Here is a 17,172-nt window from a genome sequence, read left to right on the forward strand (position 1 = left end):
GATTTGGACTTTTCGCACCAAAGTACGTTCATCTCTAGGGGACAGAACGCGTCTCCTTCCTGAGCGGTATGACGGCTGCGTGGTCCCATGGTGTTTATACTTGCGTACTATTGTTTAAACAGATGAACATGGTACCTTCAGGCATTTGGAAATTGCTCCCAAGGATGAACCAGACTTGTGGAGGTCAACAATTTTTTTTCTGAGGTCTTAGCTGATTTCTTTTGATTTTCCCATGATGTCAATCAAAGAGGGCACTGAATTTGAAAGTACACCTCCAATTGACTCAAATGATGTCAATTAGCCTATCAGAAGCTTCTAAAGCCATGACATAATTTTCTGGAATTTCCCAAGCTGTTTCAAGGCACAGTCAATTTAGTGTATGTAAACTTCTGACCCACTGGAATTGTGATACAGTGAATGATAAGTGAAATAATCTGTCTGTAAACAATTCTTGGAAACATTACTTGTGTCATGCACAAAGTAGATGTCCTAATAGACTTGCCAAAACTATAGTTTGTTAAAAAGACATTTGTGGAGTGGTTGAAAAATGAATTTTAATGACTCCAACCTAAGTGGATGTAAACTTCTGACTTCAACTGTATAGAGCCTTGCAAAAGTATTCAGACCCCTTGGACTTCTTCAGATTTTATTGGGTTTCAAGTGAGATTAACATTAATTTAATTGTCATTTGTTTGTCAACAATCTACACAAAATACTCTGCAATGTCAAAGTGGAAGAAAATGTATACATTTTTTAAAATGAGGATTTAAGTTGATTTCCTCTCCCAGTGTCTAGTGTAAAGCAGGTTTTCCTCTAGGACAGAGGTTCTTAAGACTTTTAAGCTCGAGACCCAAATGTGAAATGTACTGTCCTCGAATGACCCAAATTAATAAGAAATAGTGTATGATTCTAAATGTTTACTCATAACTCGTGACCCACCTCTCACATATTTAGGGCTCACTTTGGGTCCCAAAGCATCGTTCAAGAAACCCTGCTCTAGGATTTTACCTGTGCTTAGCTCCTTCTCATCTCTTTTTATCCTGGAAAAACTCCAGTATTTGCCGATGACAAGTATACCCATACCATAATGCAGCCACCACCATGCTTAAAAATAAGGAGCCAGTTACTCAGTGATGTGTTGTGTTTACCCCAACTTAAGTATTACTTTAGTACCTTGTTGCATGTTTTGGAATATTTGTATTCTTTTCACTCTGTCATTTAGGTCATTATTGTAGAGTCACTACAATTGTAGAGTCACTACAATCACTACAATGATCAATCCTCAGTTCTCTCCCATCACAGACATTGAACTCTGTAACCGTTTAAAAATCATGAGCCTATATAGTCGCTGAATACTTCTGCAAAGATAGTATTCTGTGTAGAAAATACTTAAATCCATTTTAATCCCACTTTAACACAAAGTGTGAAGAAATACAAGGGGTCTATATACTTTTGCAAGACACTGTAAGGCAGGTACTCAACATGGAGGTTGGAACAAAGCAGAAAAAAATACTATAAAATGACAAGCAAGCACACGGTCACGTTCGTTTAGAGATGGATTGGACCAAGGTGCAGCGTTGTAGGCGTACATCTTTCTTTTATTTAAATGACACCGAAAAAACAACAAAATACAAAACGAACGTAAAGCTACATGCAGTGCAGAAAGCAACTACACACAAACAAGATCCCACAAACTAAAGGTGGAAAAAAGGCTGCCTAAGTATGATCCCCAATCAGAGACAACGATAGACAGCTGCCTCTGATTGGGAACCATACCCAGCCAACAAAGAAATAGAAAAACTAGAATGCCCACCCAAATCACACCCCGACCTAACCAAATAGAGAAGATAAAAAGGCTCTCTAAGGTCAGGGAGTGACACACACTGACATAAGCCAAAACAATGTTTGTTCTACTGCTCATCACACAAATGCAGAATAAACACATTTTGTAGGTGAAAAAATATAAATGACTGGAACTGTTAACATATCCAATTAGTACAGTGTATTGGCTAATCCAGGCCTAAACATCAATAGCGTTAACTGCTAGCAAGTACCCCCTCCTGATGGTACAAATTGATTTAATGTGTTAATTTCTCACTCTCAACCACAACTTTAAAGGTAGACTCAGTGACATGACGTAGATGCAGAAAGTAAACAGCATAATGGGTACATTTTCGCAACAACTAAGAGCGTTGAAGTGCAAGGCTCAACCTCTCCGCTATTTTGGTTCCGTGAATACCACGCTGTAACAGCGTGAATCGAACCCGTGCACATGCCCAGATACTGTGTGTGACTGAGAGCGAAGTGTTGCATCTCGCTCATCTCAATATCTGCGGTGTTGCTTGTGGCAACTTCATTTTGCTAAGTCTACCTTTAAGAAGTACAAATAAAAACAAGCATGGTCTGTGTTACCCATTGTCCTCAAAGTTATTAGTCTTGCAAAAACAATGCACAAAATGTTTTCTAATCCAAGTCTTAATTTTGGAAAGATCATCGGGGTGATAAATATGCAACAAAAAAAATCAAAACCCAACTGAAATTTTTTGAACTTTTGAGGGCATTACATTGCAGATAAACATTGTTACATCAGATGTTATGAGACAAATGAAGGCAGTGTAAGAGCTATAGTTTTCATGATGCCCATTGTGTTTTCAGATTAGTGGATATGAAGGAAAGGAGACAACGAGAAGAGGATGCTACTTTAGAGTTAAGATGATGTGCCCTTGACAGCCACGAGTAAAATAATTGGACTCTGATCAAATAAGACCACCTCTTTCGATTTTGCTGCATAAATAGATTTAACATTGGACACAGAATTACTTTTCCACTGGAGCAACTCAAGTAAAGCAGCTACTTCAGTCAAGGGCACATTTCTTCAGCGTTCAAACCTGCTTGAAACCTTCACAGATCGAGAAGCAGTGAGTCCCACCCACTTTACACCCTGCCACCCTTGAGTGTCTCCTCTCGCTGTCAATTAGTGGTGGGAAGTCATGGAGGCGCAGGTGGGTTTTGTTGAGTAAACAGCGTCTAGGGCAGCCAGGTAGAGCTGCTTGATGGAGGAGGCCTCGTTGGTGCTGTGGACTGTGATGTCTCAGGAGAAAGGGAGTGCTCTAATTAAACCAGCAGCTGCTTTGCAAGTGTGTGTGTGTGTGTTGTGCGTGCGTGCGTGTCTGTGTGTTGCGTGTATGCGCGCGCAGGTGTGTGTGTGTGTGCATGAATGGCGATAGTATACTACCGGTCTGAGCCTATTATCTCTGGGCCGATCCTGCGCTTGTTGAACACCACATGCCTTTTTTGACATTGGCAAGGGGACAGCGTTTTTACCATAAATTATACACCGCTTACTGCCTGAAGGTAACAGATCAAAATACACAGTAAAGTAGACCTTGGTAGACAGTAGAGAAATAGAGGGTAAGATTGAGAGGACTACCCAGCTACCAAGCATAGCTATTCTGCACAGTAGTTGTAGAATATCTTGCCACTAATTGGCACAGAACAACCAACCACTCTTACGGGTCTATGCATAAGTGAACATAATATCAGGATTTGCATTCCAAGTGTTGGGCCTATACAATTTTACGCTGCAATAGGCATGAATTATCATCCTTCTATCAAGAGCGATGTCGAAATGCTTCTCAATTAGACGCGGTCTGACCATTTACTTGAGCAGAGAAAGATAGTAGGGGCTGATCAATGAGGCTAAACTATTGGGAGTGAAATTCCTACACGTAGCCTAGCTCTCAAACATCCCATCAGGCTTAGACTGAAGTCTGGAGACCTTCCCAGGATACACTGCGGCAGGCAGCAACAGTAACTTAGGCAGAATCTGGCTGTGCTGGGCTGTTGCTGCACACCAGTGGAGAATATTAAGAATCCTGAAGAGGGGTTGGGTTAAATGCGAAAGACACATTTCAGCTGAATGCATTCAGTGGTGCAACTGACTAGTTATCCCCTTTCTCCTGGTGGACTCCTTAGGCTGTCTGTACAGGGAGCTGCTTCTCCCTCCTCAGCCCACTGTCTCAGTGGTCATCCTTCAAAAGCACCCCTTAGCACTTACAGCTCTGCAGAACAAAGCCTAGTGATGCATGTGTTTTTAAAGTTTACATTGCTAAAAAAAAGAGGAAAAAAGAGTGTCAATGTTGAAAAGCTTTGATGACAGCAGCTCTGCAATTTCCTGAAACAATCCATTGTTGTTTGCCCATCTATCAAGCCATCTGTCCATGAGCAAACACAAGACTAAATTCACTACACAAACTCAAAACAAAAAACGTGTAGAATAAAAGTTTTACAGTAATAAACAGTCATTAGGGTCTAGCCTGGAGTTGCATACCAATTTATAATCTATGCTCATCTCTTTTCAAACCAATTTCATTACACTTCCTGTGAATGATTCAGAGAAAACCAAACAAACACATCTTGTGAATTCCAATTACAGTGCCTAGTGGGGCTACACACCCCTTGCACTGTCTCCACATTTTGCTGCCTTAAAAATGACATCAAAAACATTTATTACATTAGATTTTTTCCCCCTACAGATGTAGTACACAACCTACTCCACACTTCCAAAGTGAAAGAAGAATTAGTTGTGCAAAGTTGGTAGAATCTTATTCAAAATGATTCACAGCTGTAATGGCTGCCAAAGGTGCTTCCACCAACTCTGGGGTGTGAAGACATACACAATCAAGCCACCATGGTTTTGTATTTTGTATTCATTTAGAAAATGCTATCTAATTCTTTCACAATTTGGAGTAGGTTGTGTACATCAGTAGCAAAACAATTCGAATTCTAGATCTAAAATGTGCATGGGGGGAGTTGTAAAAATGATTTAACTTCGAAAAGCAAATCAAAGTTTCTTGTAAATAAATCCTTTGATTTTACCATATTTGACCACAGAGTGAAATGTTGAATAGGTTTTGTAGATTTTTTTTTTCATTTTAAGGCAGCATAATGTGATAACTGTGCAAGGGGTGTGTAGACTTTCACTAGTGACTGTATAACTGAAGAATATTTGATTTGGGAGGCGTCGGCAAAGTAACTTGAGTCTACTTCAGGTGAGCAGGAACTAAGAAAATAAGTCCTATAGATTTATGATACGCAATTTTACTCTGACTACATATGTTGCAGTTTTTTTTTTAAATTCTCTATAGGTCTGGATATACATCCAACATAATATCGGTGTCAGCTTCTCGAGGTCAACAGTACAACTCCACAGGTCCATATGCCTGTGTTTATAGGCTCATTACACCCGCAGGCGCTATAAAAGATGCTCTGACACGCAGCTGCTACACAAGCTGCCAACACCTGCTAGACTGTAAATGTTTTAAAAAACATGTTTAAATAAAGACCGGCAGCACCTTGGTCCAGACTTGCTGCTTTCATCTTTAGATGGAATGCGATTCAGAAAGGAAATAGGAATAACTAATGTAGATATGGCGTGTCCCTGCATGGCCAGTCAGGAACGATTAGCTCCTCTGCAGGTCGGCCCGCCAGTGAGCCAGTCTAATGAGTTTCACCCTGACGCACCTCACTTTGTCCACGCTCCATCAACACAAATGTTGTCCGCTTAGCAGCAGTAGAGACCTGGTCTGTTCTGCCCTGCCGGCCCCCTGGCCTCCAACCACAGAGAAGAAAAGGTTAACATGGTCCAGGCTATTGATATGGAGCGTATGCGGTCAGAGTGCAGAGGCGCGAGACAGTGCAATATTGATGAGGGTTTTCTGAGGATGTAGTCATGTTACAGGAGCATGCAGAGGGCTAAGAAGGAGCTGGGAGAGGGCCAAGGGGCTTCTTTCCATTATTTATTTACACCAAATCAGCTTCATACTGAACTTAATCAATAATGGAACTTACACACATTGGTTCATCACGAGTCGCCACATCTGAGCTGATTCCGGCTGTTTCTCCTAATAGCACATCAGCTTGGAACTGCTTTTACTAATGCAGCACCGTACTTGCGGTGGACATATTTGAGTGTCTGTTGACAAATAATTTACCTTCACTTAACCCCTTACACTCGTGGGAATTTGTCTATATGGATAGGGCTAAATTGAAATGTTTCTTACAAAATAAATATGGAAAGTACATGCATAACCATGGTAGCAAATATAAGGTTAGACTAAAGGTGAGGACAACAGTTCACCTGACTAGACTGAATCTGAACTTTACACTTCATTTCATGTGCATTTTACATGTACTTTGCTTCGCCACATTTATTGCTAACAAAATCTGAAAATACTCACATTCAGTAACATGGTAAGAACATTCTTGGAAAATATGGGGTAGGTGCAACACGAGACAAAACAATTACAAGGGTTTGAGTGAGAGGTCTAACAGGTGTTTCCAAGTGGACATGCACCTCTCCAAAGTGTGCACAGTTCCAAAGTAATTCCAATGCACTTTTATGACTCAAAGAAGAGTCTTCACCTATAAGGTGTTTTTGTGGCTCTGCTAGCTGTGCCATTGAGGAACTACAGCAAGCACACTTGTAGTTGTTTTGATTGGAACACAACCCTGCTTCCACGCCTTTACACAATTACTGTTGTTTACGCAATCCAAAAACGGTACATTATAAAATTGCAATCTGGGTCAGGTGGGCATCATTTGAAAGCTTGTTCTATTGCCAGCATGACTAGCAAAATACAATCTTACAGTGTTAGGCTTTCACAAGGCAAGTGCATTCAGCTGCGTAGGTCCACTGCAAATTGTGTTCACAGTACAACAAACATTAGCTCATTGTGTTCAGAATAACCCAGAGTATAAGCCATGTCATCTTGTAACTGTACATCAAACATTGTGATCATAAATGTTGACACTGTATATTACATGAGTTTTATGATATGGAAATTTAAATTACACATTTGGACTCGGGTGTTTGGCTTACTTGTATGACGTCAAAGCGGTATTTATTATTATCCTCAATGTACTGGATCATCTTCCAAAATACATTGAGTCCTCGTAATTTACAGAATTTCCTTCACTCAGGAAACAAAAAATGTGCAAAAGTTGCCCAATTACCAGCAGGGGTCAACTTCTTGTTGCACGTGCAGCGCTGAAGTTCAGACCGGCTGTCAGTCCCAAAAAATACAGAGTGGTGAAGCGGCGACCCTCAGCTCTGACGTCATGTATAGCATGTTAGTGTACAGCCACTGCGTTCCAATTTAGGCGCTTATTGGTGTCCAAATCTGCCATGTTCAAGTCATAAACGGGTATGAGTGTAAAGGGCGACCGTGCGATATCATAGCCAAGTACCCAGAGTCATCATGACCGCAAAACAGCAGAACAAAAGAGAATAGTCATCCAAATTAATATCTTCCGGAGAAACCCAGAAATCAATGGCGATCACGTTCGCTTCCATAATTTTCTTCCTCCCTGTTCTGTAACATTAGGTAGCTCTGGCAGCCAAGGCAGGCCGTTTCAGCCTCGCTGGCTCCAATCTTCTCCCCCCGCGCCAGCCACATGCTAAATGGGGAGGCTTTATGCAGCCTGCCACAAACGGCACATACATCAATGGGAGAGCCGCGACCTGCCTGGCACCAGCCTGCATCTCTGCTGCCTCCTCCACCGTGGGACAAAGGCCTGGGTTTTGTGTGTGCCGCAGTCCAGGTTCCACCTGAGAGGGCAGACAGAGGGGACCCAGCCACCCTGAAAATAGGTCACTTTGAGGAGTGGCGTTCCATGACCGGCAGAGAATGTGTCCGCCCGCCTGGGCTGGGAGCCGCTTAAACAGGACAAATGGTGCGAGGCTACTGTAGGATGGGGGATGTGGAGGAGGAGGAAGTGAAGCTGGAGGAATGGGAAAAGGACACCCTCATTGCTTTTGAGAGAGTGTGTGAAAGTGGCTTTGCAGTAGTGAAGTCAAAGCAACTCTGAACTGTGGCGTGCCTCCATAGAAACCAGTACAGCAAGGCAAATGTTTTGTTCGCCACGCTGTACTGCTGAAGTCTCAGTGGAAAAGGCCAGTCTTGAAGGTGTCTCACAATGACCCTAATCTACTGGATGCCTAAGTCAGTCAGAAAGTTGCGAAGTGTGCAGGGAGAAGTGTTCACAGAAATAATTTAATTTCAGGTGTTTGAGCAGAGTGCTGCTAGAAATCAATGTACATTTATATGTCAAAATATACAGTATTGACTTACTTCACATGACTTTTCCCTCCCAACTTCGAAATCGAAGGGCAGCTCAGTAAGTATACACTGCACTGTGAAAGTGAGTGTAGAAATTCAAGCGTCAGTCAAATGGTGTTACTGGGTGGACATTGACCACAAAGTGAAACTCGAATGTACATAATATTAAAATGTTAATTTCCATGATTAGCTAGTCTAACTCGTATCAAGTAGGCGTACATCAATGTAAATGTATGGTGTCTAATTCTGATTAAAACCTGTAAGACAATTCCAATTTCTAAGACCCTGTTTGAATCTATCTGCTTGTGTTGGGCATGTCAATTAATATTGTGAAACTACAGTAATCTGTCGACATTTGTCTTCCTTATTGAGGACATTTTTTTAAAGTGGTGCTTCAAAACACATCTTGTCCCAAAATTACTCAGCTAGATCTTAATTTTTGCTCTTACAAAGAAAAAGTGGCAAAGGCACCCATTTTCTCTGCAGTGTTGTCACTGAAAATTGCACACAATTTTAAACAATCAACGAAAAAGCAGTATCTGCAGAAAGAGAACCATTGTGTTTCTTCTTCATTTTACATTACTGGAAGTGCATAAACACACATCTTATCCCTCCCCCACCTGTCCTTGTATTGTCACAATGTAACACCTGTATTTCTAGCCCTCCATTGATTAATACGATTGCTGCAGTCAAAGCACTTTAAAAGCATACATTATTCATTTTGTGGTATATTCTTCTCATTTGCAAGATAACACAGCTCACGAAGAAACAAACATAACCTTCCAGAAGTATGGTATTGGTTTTCTTTCACCAAATCATGTTGTTTTCTTAATCCATAAATTATTCAAGCTCAACTGAAAATTCAAGTACAAATATAAATGTACAAAAAGGTTCCCGTAAATGAATTATGCTGCTCCTACAGCATAACTGTTACGTATGTGCTGTTGATACATTCTAGCCTATGTATCCTGCTTGGGAATAACACTTGCAGAATCCTCATACACATATCGTTAATGCAGATTAGAAAATCTATCCTTCACCCCTAGTATGAATTCGCTATCCTCCTGAAAATGTGGGTCTAAAAAGAGTGAGCAAACTCCCTCAAAACCTTTTTCATTCTATAATTCTAAAGTTTCTAAAACTGCTGCTTTATTTCATTTGTTTACCCACCATAACTGCTCACATAACAGGTACGCGCAATCAGCCAGTCAACAACACACTAACCATACCGTACTGCCACAAATTGAAGCTCTTACCCGAAATACAGTAGCCACTAACATTACCGCCATGGATGTATACAACTAGAAAACAGAAAGACCAGCACACTTGACCTAACTAAGGGATGCACTATCGGGGTGAGTTTCACTTTAACAGCCAGAGATACAGCAGACATTGAGTGTCCAAGACTTGAGTGGGCGAAAAATTGGGAAGTGGGTGGTGTTATTCTCCAGCTGAGCCTGAGGTGAAATTCCACTTGAACGATAAAGGAATTTTACAGTGGAACAGCTTGAGTGAGCGCTCAAATCTCTTGACAGAGGATTATATTCAAATGTATCAGCTTTCAAAACACCTCCCCTAAGGTAGATGGGAACCTCATCAGGGTTCTGGGGATTGAGGATCAATTGGAAAGAACAGTTCAGATGCAGAATGAGAAGTGGAAACCGGGAGAGACTAGTTCAGCTGAGGACAGTCATTTTCTTGTTGAATGTACCGTAGACATGAAGTAAGACGGAATCATAACAGAGGTGCATTCGCTGACAATTCTAGAATTAATATCCTGGAGGAAGGGCAGAACTTAATCTCTGCCATCAATACAACTATAAAGTATGAGGCCATTTAGGCCATAGAACCAACCCGAGTAACTTGAGCTTTTCTTTGTGAATACATTGTGGTTATTATCCATGTACAATTCATTTCCTTCCTACTTCAAAATATTACTAGTTGAGAAATTGGACTGGCAATAGGCTCAACATATTGTTACGCACCCGAGAGGATCGCCTCAATTTTATGTATGTACTGTTGTCTCTGGCTGGAGCAGTTTTACACGCATTTTTTAAATCTAATTCATTTGAAATCAAACTCAAATCAAATCCAAGAAGGTTACCTTGTCGGCGTCCACTTTGCCCTTGACGAACTCGGACCTCCAGAACTGCAGGGCCTGGTCCAGAGTGAGGCCGATGCCCTTGAGGAACAGTCCGTACTGCATGCGCCCGCCGTGGCGGAGGTGGTGGCTGTCCCTCAACCCCCGGTGGAGCTGCCTCATGCACAGGGGGTAGGACTTGGCCGATAGCTAGAGGAAGAGACATTAACATATGCAGGCAAAAGGCAAGTCAACTATCTCACTCTACCATGGCAGTAATGCAATCAACAAGCTGCATGGAATTAACCATTTCCTCCACCAATGACTCCATATTCCATATTTTATTTTTGCTCTATGAAAGCACAGACATGCAGCCAGTTTGTTATGTCATCTGCGATATCCTAATCCAGACTAAGCTAAAAATGTATCTAGGCCTGGCTTCCTTATCACTTAAAGCTGCGGTGGTACTGTGAAATAAATACAGCTCAATATCATGTAAATAAAGCACATGCACCTCTACACAATTGCCTTCCTGTAGTCTTTCCTATCTTGTTCCATGTTCCCATTTTATTTTTAATGCCCTCACCATAGCACAGAGATGTAATGAAAAGTTCGTTATAAATAAAACATATTATGAATGGCTGATAAGGAGGAACGCTGATTTAGCAGACCAGCGGGAGAGAGGAGTTGCGGTGCCTGTCTAGCCCAGCCGTCTGGGGATCACAAGGTCCTATGTTAGCCACTCTTAGCTCAAGGCCAACATCACAGGTGCCGATCAGAGGTAGAAAAAAAAATATATATCCAAGGCCACAGACTTTTAATTCTGGTAGCAGAAGTCTACTACTGTGAGGTTGGAGACAGCACCAGTTATCATCAGGTTTACCAATCTTTTGAGCACAACGTCACAAAGAGCTTAAAGCCCTCAGGTCTCAGTCTCATTCGTCCACACGACAGGACCAAGTAGTAGAGGAAAGTCTGGCCAGTAGAGCAGACAAAAGCTGCTTTCCTGATCGACGGATAGCCTTGGTTTATTATCCATTTCCTGCTCACCTTCATGCCATTCCTGCGTCAGCACGCTTAGAAAGAATGCTGTGATTTTGCAATTGAAAAATGTAGTACTAAATATGTTTTGCATAGAAAGAGAAAACAAAACATTGTGTGGGTGACATTTCCTGTTGTATTGGGGGCAGGGAACGTTTCATTCTGAATGCAAACATTTGGAGTCGAGTCCGTTGATTGAACGGAAATGTTCTTGTTTATGCACCAGATCGTAAAAGGGCTTCTAATTTGATACATTACTTCCGTTGACGGCGATTAAATACAAGGAAAATCTGAAGGACGAAATTAGCATTTGCTGACGAGCCACTTAATTGGAACAGCAGTGGTCTCTGAAATGGAGAAAGTGAAGAATGCATAGTGAGGCTGAGCTGAGCTGTGGCCTAGGTCAGTTTAACTGCCCCTATGAGAGACCACAATGGTTCATTAAAAACCCCTTCGGAATCCCTTCTGAATGTCCATGTAGACAACGGCTGTGTCGCTAATGGAAAGACATTAGGTATGAAATTTGAGCGCTTCTGCCTTTCAAACAGTAATCCTTGTGAAGACTGAAGAGACAATTTGACAAAACTTATAAGCATGACATGACCCTGTGCATTCAATAGACAAGAATTTAAAAAGGACTCTAAGACTGTGTGCGAACTAGCTACTTGTTTGTGATCCTAAGGAGGTCTTAGTATGGGAAAGCAGCGATGTAGTGGTAATAAAACAGTAAACGCTGACCTCGGTTCGCGGTGAGTAAAGAAACACTCCCTATACTGTTTATGCATTTTTCCCGTAAAAGGCGTTTACCCTCCACTACTGATGGAAACATACAGTATGGACCAATACTGAGATACTGTAGCAGCACTTCTGTCCACCTATGACCGTTTACATTTCTGTTCTGATATATTCAACATCCTCCATCTTACTTGTCATCCCTAGTATAAATGTGCCCTTTGTGTTTCAATGCATACTCACCGGATCGATCTGCTCCAAAGAAATTTTCCCAATACTCTTCTGTATGCTGTAGTCCTGACCCACGTAAGCATGGCTACAAGGACAGAAATGGACCAACAAGAGAGGGGCAAAGAGAAAATAGATGACTCCTGTCTATAACAATAGGTCCAGATAAATAACACAGTCATGAGCCTACAAAGTGCTACAGCAGGACATGGTTACATGGTTAGGGATCAGAGTCCATGATAACAAGCTTACTCTCCGCAGTCCTCATAGAAAGTTATAATTGTGCACTATACAGAAATTAAGTCTAACTTATTTCATTGAATGGTAGATTGCAGAGACAAATGCCCCTACATTTGGGAAATAAGTCCCAAATGGAAATGTTCAATGTTTCTCAAATAAAGTATGGGGACCAGTGACCATGTTTCTGGAATAAGTCAAAAGTTATATTCTTCCTGCATGTTCTGCAGTTGTATCCATTTCTATTGTCCCTCCCAGCAAAATGTTACATTGGTCAAGATAAATCCCATTGATCGATATCTGTGTGATTGATTTACCAGTGCCTGACATTTGAACAGGAGCCCTCCATAAATGAACTGACTTGTCTTCGTGCAACTTCAGTATGCCTTGCCAAAAAACAGCTGTTCAATGAAGAGGATCCTCAGAGATCCTATGTATTACACAACCTTCGTAATCTTACCCAGTTAACAAAACACTTAACTGTCTGAAAATTGCAGGAAGATACATTCATTTACACACTTTCAAAATCTAAATATTGCGTCCTCTCAAATTGCCTAATTTAGGCATCTTGATTTGATGCCATGGGTAAAGGTCAAAACCCTATTTACCCTACGAAAGCTTAATAAATGTGAGGTGCGTCTTCTCACTCCGATCACAGAGCCTTACGGCACTGATATAATCCAGATGACAGAAATTGAGACTAAATGCCATTTGAAAGGCCACTCGATTAAATGGAGCTCAACAGCCGGGTTACGGGCTAATCAGGTTTGTAAAACCAACTTAGATTAGAGGCCTGGACCACCTAATTGCCCATGAGGCAACATTTACACAATATATTGGGTCAGATGGCGATCATTTAAAAGAAATGTGTTTAAACAAGGTCCTTTTTCGGCATCACTAAAACGGTGTAAACCTCAGTGTACTGGCACATGTTTCTTAACTATATCTGCAAGCTACTTAGATGAGGACATTTCATCTAATTGATTTATCATGTTAACTTACGGTAAACCAATATCTAGAATCTGTCATTTCATGGAAAATTATAATGAATTATAACTGTTTTTAATCAAATATGACACATTCATCATTCAGAATGTATGTCCTAATAACTTCTTGAGTTTTCCTAGTATGCCTTAAATTCTAAAGGAGAGGTGGTGTACATTAGTTTAAAGGGGGATCAATGATGCACTCCAGAAGCTGCCTTTTGAAAATCGGTTAAGCCACATTTGTGGTTCCCAGAGATACAAAGACAACTTTGGCCGCGGATGAAACCGGATCCTTCCCTGGTAATCTAGCTTTTACCACAGAACGTCTCAAAGTGAAATGGAATCATCTGTGGGACACAGCGACCGACGGTCCAAGCACAGGCTTTGGACTTATGCTGCCTGCTGCCTGCTCAATTCTGATGGAGCGGGGCCCTGCCAGCTATCGCTTCTGTGTCCAAGTCCTCTTGTTTTCCCGTTTCGATTCAACAGCTAGTTTGCTTGAGGACACGGGTTTGTTTCGAGGGCACAAGCTGGCCCCATGACACTACCTTATCTGGCTGCCCCAGCATGCATAGCCATGCATTGCAACACAGTGGGAAGCGTTCTGCAGTCGAAACAACCTAAGTGCCTGCAATGACGGATCCAATTAAAAGAGACCTCAATCGGGCTTCATTAAAAACCAAATGACACAGCTGGTTGGTAGAGTTGCCTTTGGGGAATGCCTCTTGTTTCCCTATCCTTTACAATCATTGAAGGCTGCAGGGGGGGCTAGATGGCCAGTGAGACGCAGGTGGAGGGGCTTTAACCTAGCCCAGAACTTCCTGGTGGGTCCTTTTCTGAAAGCCAGGATGGGCTTTAGACCTGTAGGGCCCAGGTTGGATCACTCCTACACAGAGCAGGGGACTATGCCTGAGGCTATTTCAGTAAGCCATTGAAAGAGAGCATGTGTGGAAGAGATTTGAAGGAGGGAGAAAAAAAGAGATTGTGGGAAATAGTAATCTGCAGAGGTCGTCGTGGCGATACAGAGGGATTCCTTGCCTTTATTTTGCTCAGGCAGTCTGTCGGTCATGGGTGGGTGGATACTGCCGGGGCCTGGCTCTAAAAATAAAATCCCTGGCTTCCAGTTGACACATTAGCCTTGCTGTTTGCGTTCCATTATCACAGTGTTCGGAGACAGAGGGGACACGGTCTCAGAGGGAATCTAGCGTTCGGAACATTAGGCCTTTTCTGGGAAACGTGGAACACAAAGCGGATTCAGGAACATTTGTGAAGTGAATTTGAGTCGACCTAGAAATGAACTTAAAAATAAATAAGTACAGGTTTTTTTGGAGGGGGGGGGCATCTTTTCAACAGAGGACTCAAGGTGTGAGTTCACCACAGTTATTTCAGTACCCTTTCAATCGGGTTCCTGCATGCCCCGTTAGTTTTGTCAAGCTGTATTTTTTGGGAGTGCAACCATAATGACTATATTGTCATAATGAATAAACTAAAGCAGCAGCAGAAAAAGCAATAATGCTACTAATGATGCCAATTACCTGAGGTGGTTAAGCAGAGGTTGGAGTCGTTCATCAGACTGCACTGCCGGTAGGGAGCGGGCTGTCAGCTGCAAAGAAAAAAAGGGCACCACATGAGAAACAGTAGCACATCAACATGTTTGGAAAACATCAGTGAACATTGCTGAAAGTTGCTGCAACAATTGAATGTTACTGTAATAATACTTCAATCTAAAAAGCAGAGGATAAAGCTAAAGTCTTACAAAGTTTAACACCCTCACTGAAATTACATCACTCCATGGCTTATGGAGAGAGGCAGTGTTATTATCCTTGCCAGTTGGAAGAATTGGGACACCAACCCAGCGATGGTGATTAATGTTTTACACAAGAGATATTTTATGAAACTCAACCACGAAGAGCCTTTTATCCCTCTCTGCACAAATTACATAATTCTCACCCTCAATTTTATTTACGAATATCCCATAAGCATCCGACTTGGGAAAGCTTCCACTTGGAAGTTTCCGCACCAAGCTCTAACGCGATTCAGTCTTAAAACATGTTTATAAAATTGAACAAGCAAGAAATGCCCCAAGAAAGTCTTAAACTTCCTCAGGCCTTTAGAAAAGACGCAGAGATGCTAAACTTAGAAGGTATGGATCCAACGAGGTCTAAAATGGCCACCGAAACAATTAAAGCACATACAGATATTTTGCCCTGCAAGGGTCATCAATTAATGCTGAAACCAGCGTGACAGGATATCTGCTTAGCGGAGCTAGAACAGAGACAATGATGAAGAGAAGTGGCATTGTGAGCTTGATCAAACTATTGAAGCGGCGACAAATTGGATACCGTGGCCAGTCCACTGTGCGCTTTTCAGTCAATTGATCATCGCCTCCAGATCATATGCGGTACCTTTCAGAGATTAAGAGCCAGACGTTAAAAAAAAAAACCTGACGCTGCAAACTGTAAAGGATGTCTTGTCTCATGGAGCTGGAGACAGATTTACTGACACATGGGTCAGTGTTCACTTCCTTTGTACACTTACCTACAACAGCTGCTCACCCCATTGATTGCTTCATTTTTCATGTTTATTGATCAACTGCATGCTGGCATTAAGTATAAGCATTTAAAAAACGTAGGCCTTGCTGTGCAGGTACAATTTAAGCATACTAAACATATATCTAACCATATATTACAAATTCAACAATCATGATATGGGTTTTCTGCTATGGACAATGACTATTTAAAAAAAGCCTATGTTTTTAATCTGATCAGATTTCTCAATCCCAAAAGGTTAATCAGAATAGAACAATTGGGCTTGCTTGACACCTCAGCCATAAATTGATACCGTACAAATGTTATTGCATCCTAACAACTGTAGCTGCAAGAGTGAAAAAAAGACACTGAAAACAGAAAAATATTTTTGTCTCTTGAAATCAAAAATGACTGAGCGGGGAAATCTAGTCAGATGGGGATCCAGCTTTGAATTTGACGCTCTTTTAATTACACGCTTTCTGTGACATCCCCTCACTGTCCTTGACGGAAGAGAATCGCCATTCTAATAACACACAACAGCCACAATGGCACACTTATATGGGTGGAAGGAAAGGGTCCATTACCCCATTGCAGCGGCTGGTGAACCGGATAATTGCCATGAACGACGAATGGGAGTGACTCCCAATTTCTGAAGTCTAGCAGAGTGGGGTCAGCCTGTCCCGTTGTAGAGGAGCCAGACAAAAGATAAATCTCATACACTGACCGGAGAAGGACAGTGTCCTCCCTCCCCAGCTTCATTACCATGACAATCACGTCCTGCTCTACTTTCTGCACATGGATATTTGATCCTGATTGGATACCGGATTGGACTCCGATCCTATTTTTGCAAAGCCTCCCTGCCACTTCATATTTATTAAATAATATATATCTTCATGAAGCCAAAGCAGAAGGACTTGGCTGTGTAACAACGACAATTGCTGTAAAGCATGCCTATCCGTGGAGTCAACTATTTTAATAAAAGGGAAGAGGAAAACCTTGCAAAAGTATTTCAGTACTCTACCAGTTTAACTTGAAGACGGCTTTGACGCTTGTCGGATGTGGCAGGGTTTACAAACTATCACGGATTACAAAAGGGAAACCCAGCCGCAAGCTGCCCAGTGACGCGAGCCTACCAGACAAGCTAAATTCCTTCTATGCTTGCTTTGAGGCAAGTGACAACCATGCATGAGAGCACCAGCAGTTCTGGACGACTGTGCGAT

The 17,172-nt window shown here is 41.8% G+C and overlaps 1 protein-coding gene across 1 annotated transcript in view; it reads right to left on the bottom strand.

The window, feature by feature from the left end:
* LOC120045661 (DNA primase large subunit-like) overlaps positions 1-17,172 on the bottom strand; it is a 114,570-nt gene that overhangs the window by 28,890 nt on the left and 68,508 nt on the right. Inside the window, exons 8-10 of the mRNA XM_038990591.1 lie at positions 14,960-15,027; positions 12,217-12,289; positions 10,225-10,410 (exon numbers count right to left, since the gene is read on the bottom strand). Coding sequence (XP_038846519.1) covers positions 10,225-10,410; positions 12,217-12,289; positions 14,960-15,027 — 327 coding nt within the window. The remainder of the gene's footprint in view (positions 1-10,224; positions 10,411-12,216; positions 12,290-14,959; positions 15,028-17,172) is intronic.

This window comes from Salvelinus namaycush, chromosome 4, assembly GCF_016432855.1.
Source record: "Salvelinus namaycush isolate Seneca chromosome 4, SaNama_1.0, whole genome shotgun sequence".
Lineage (NCBI taxonomy): Eukaryota > Metazoa > Chordata > Actinopteri > Salmoniformes > Salmonidae > Salvelinus > Salvelinus namaycush.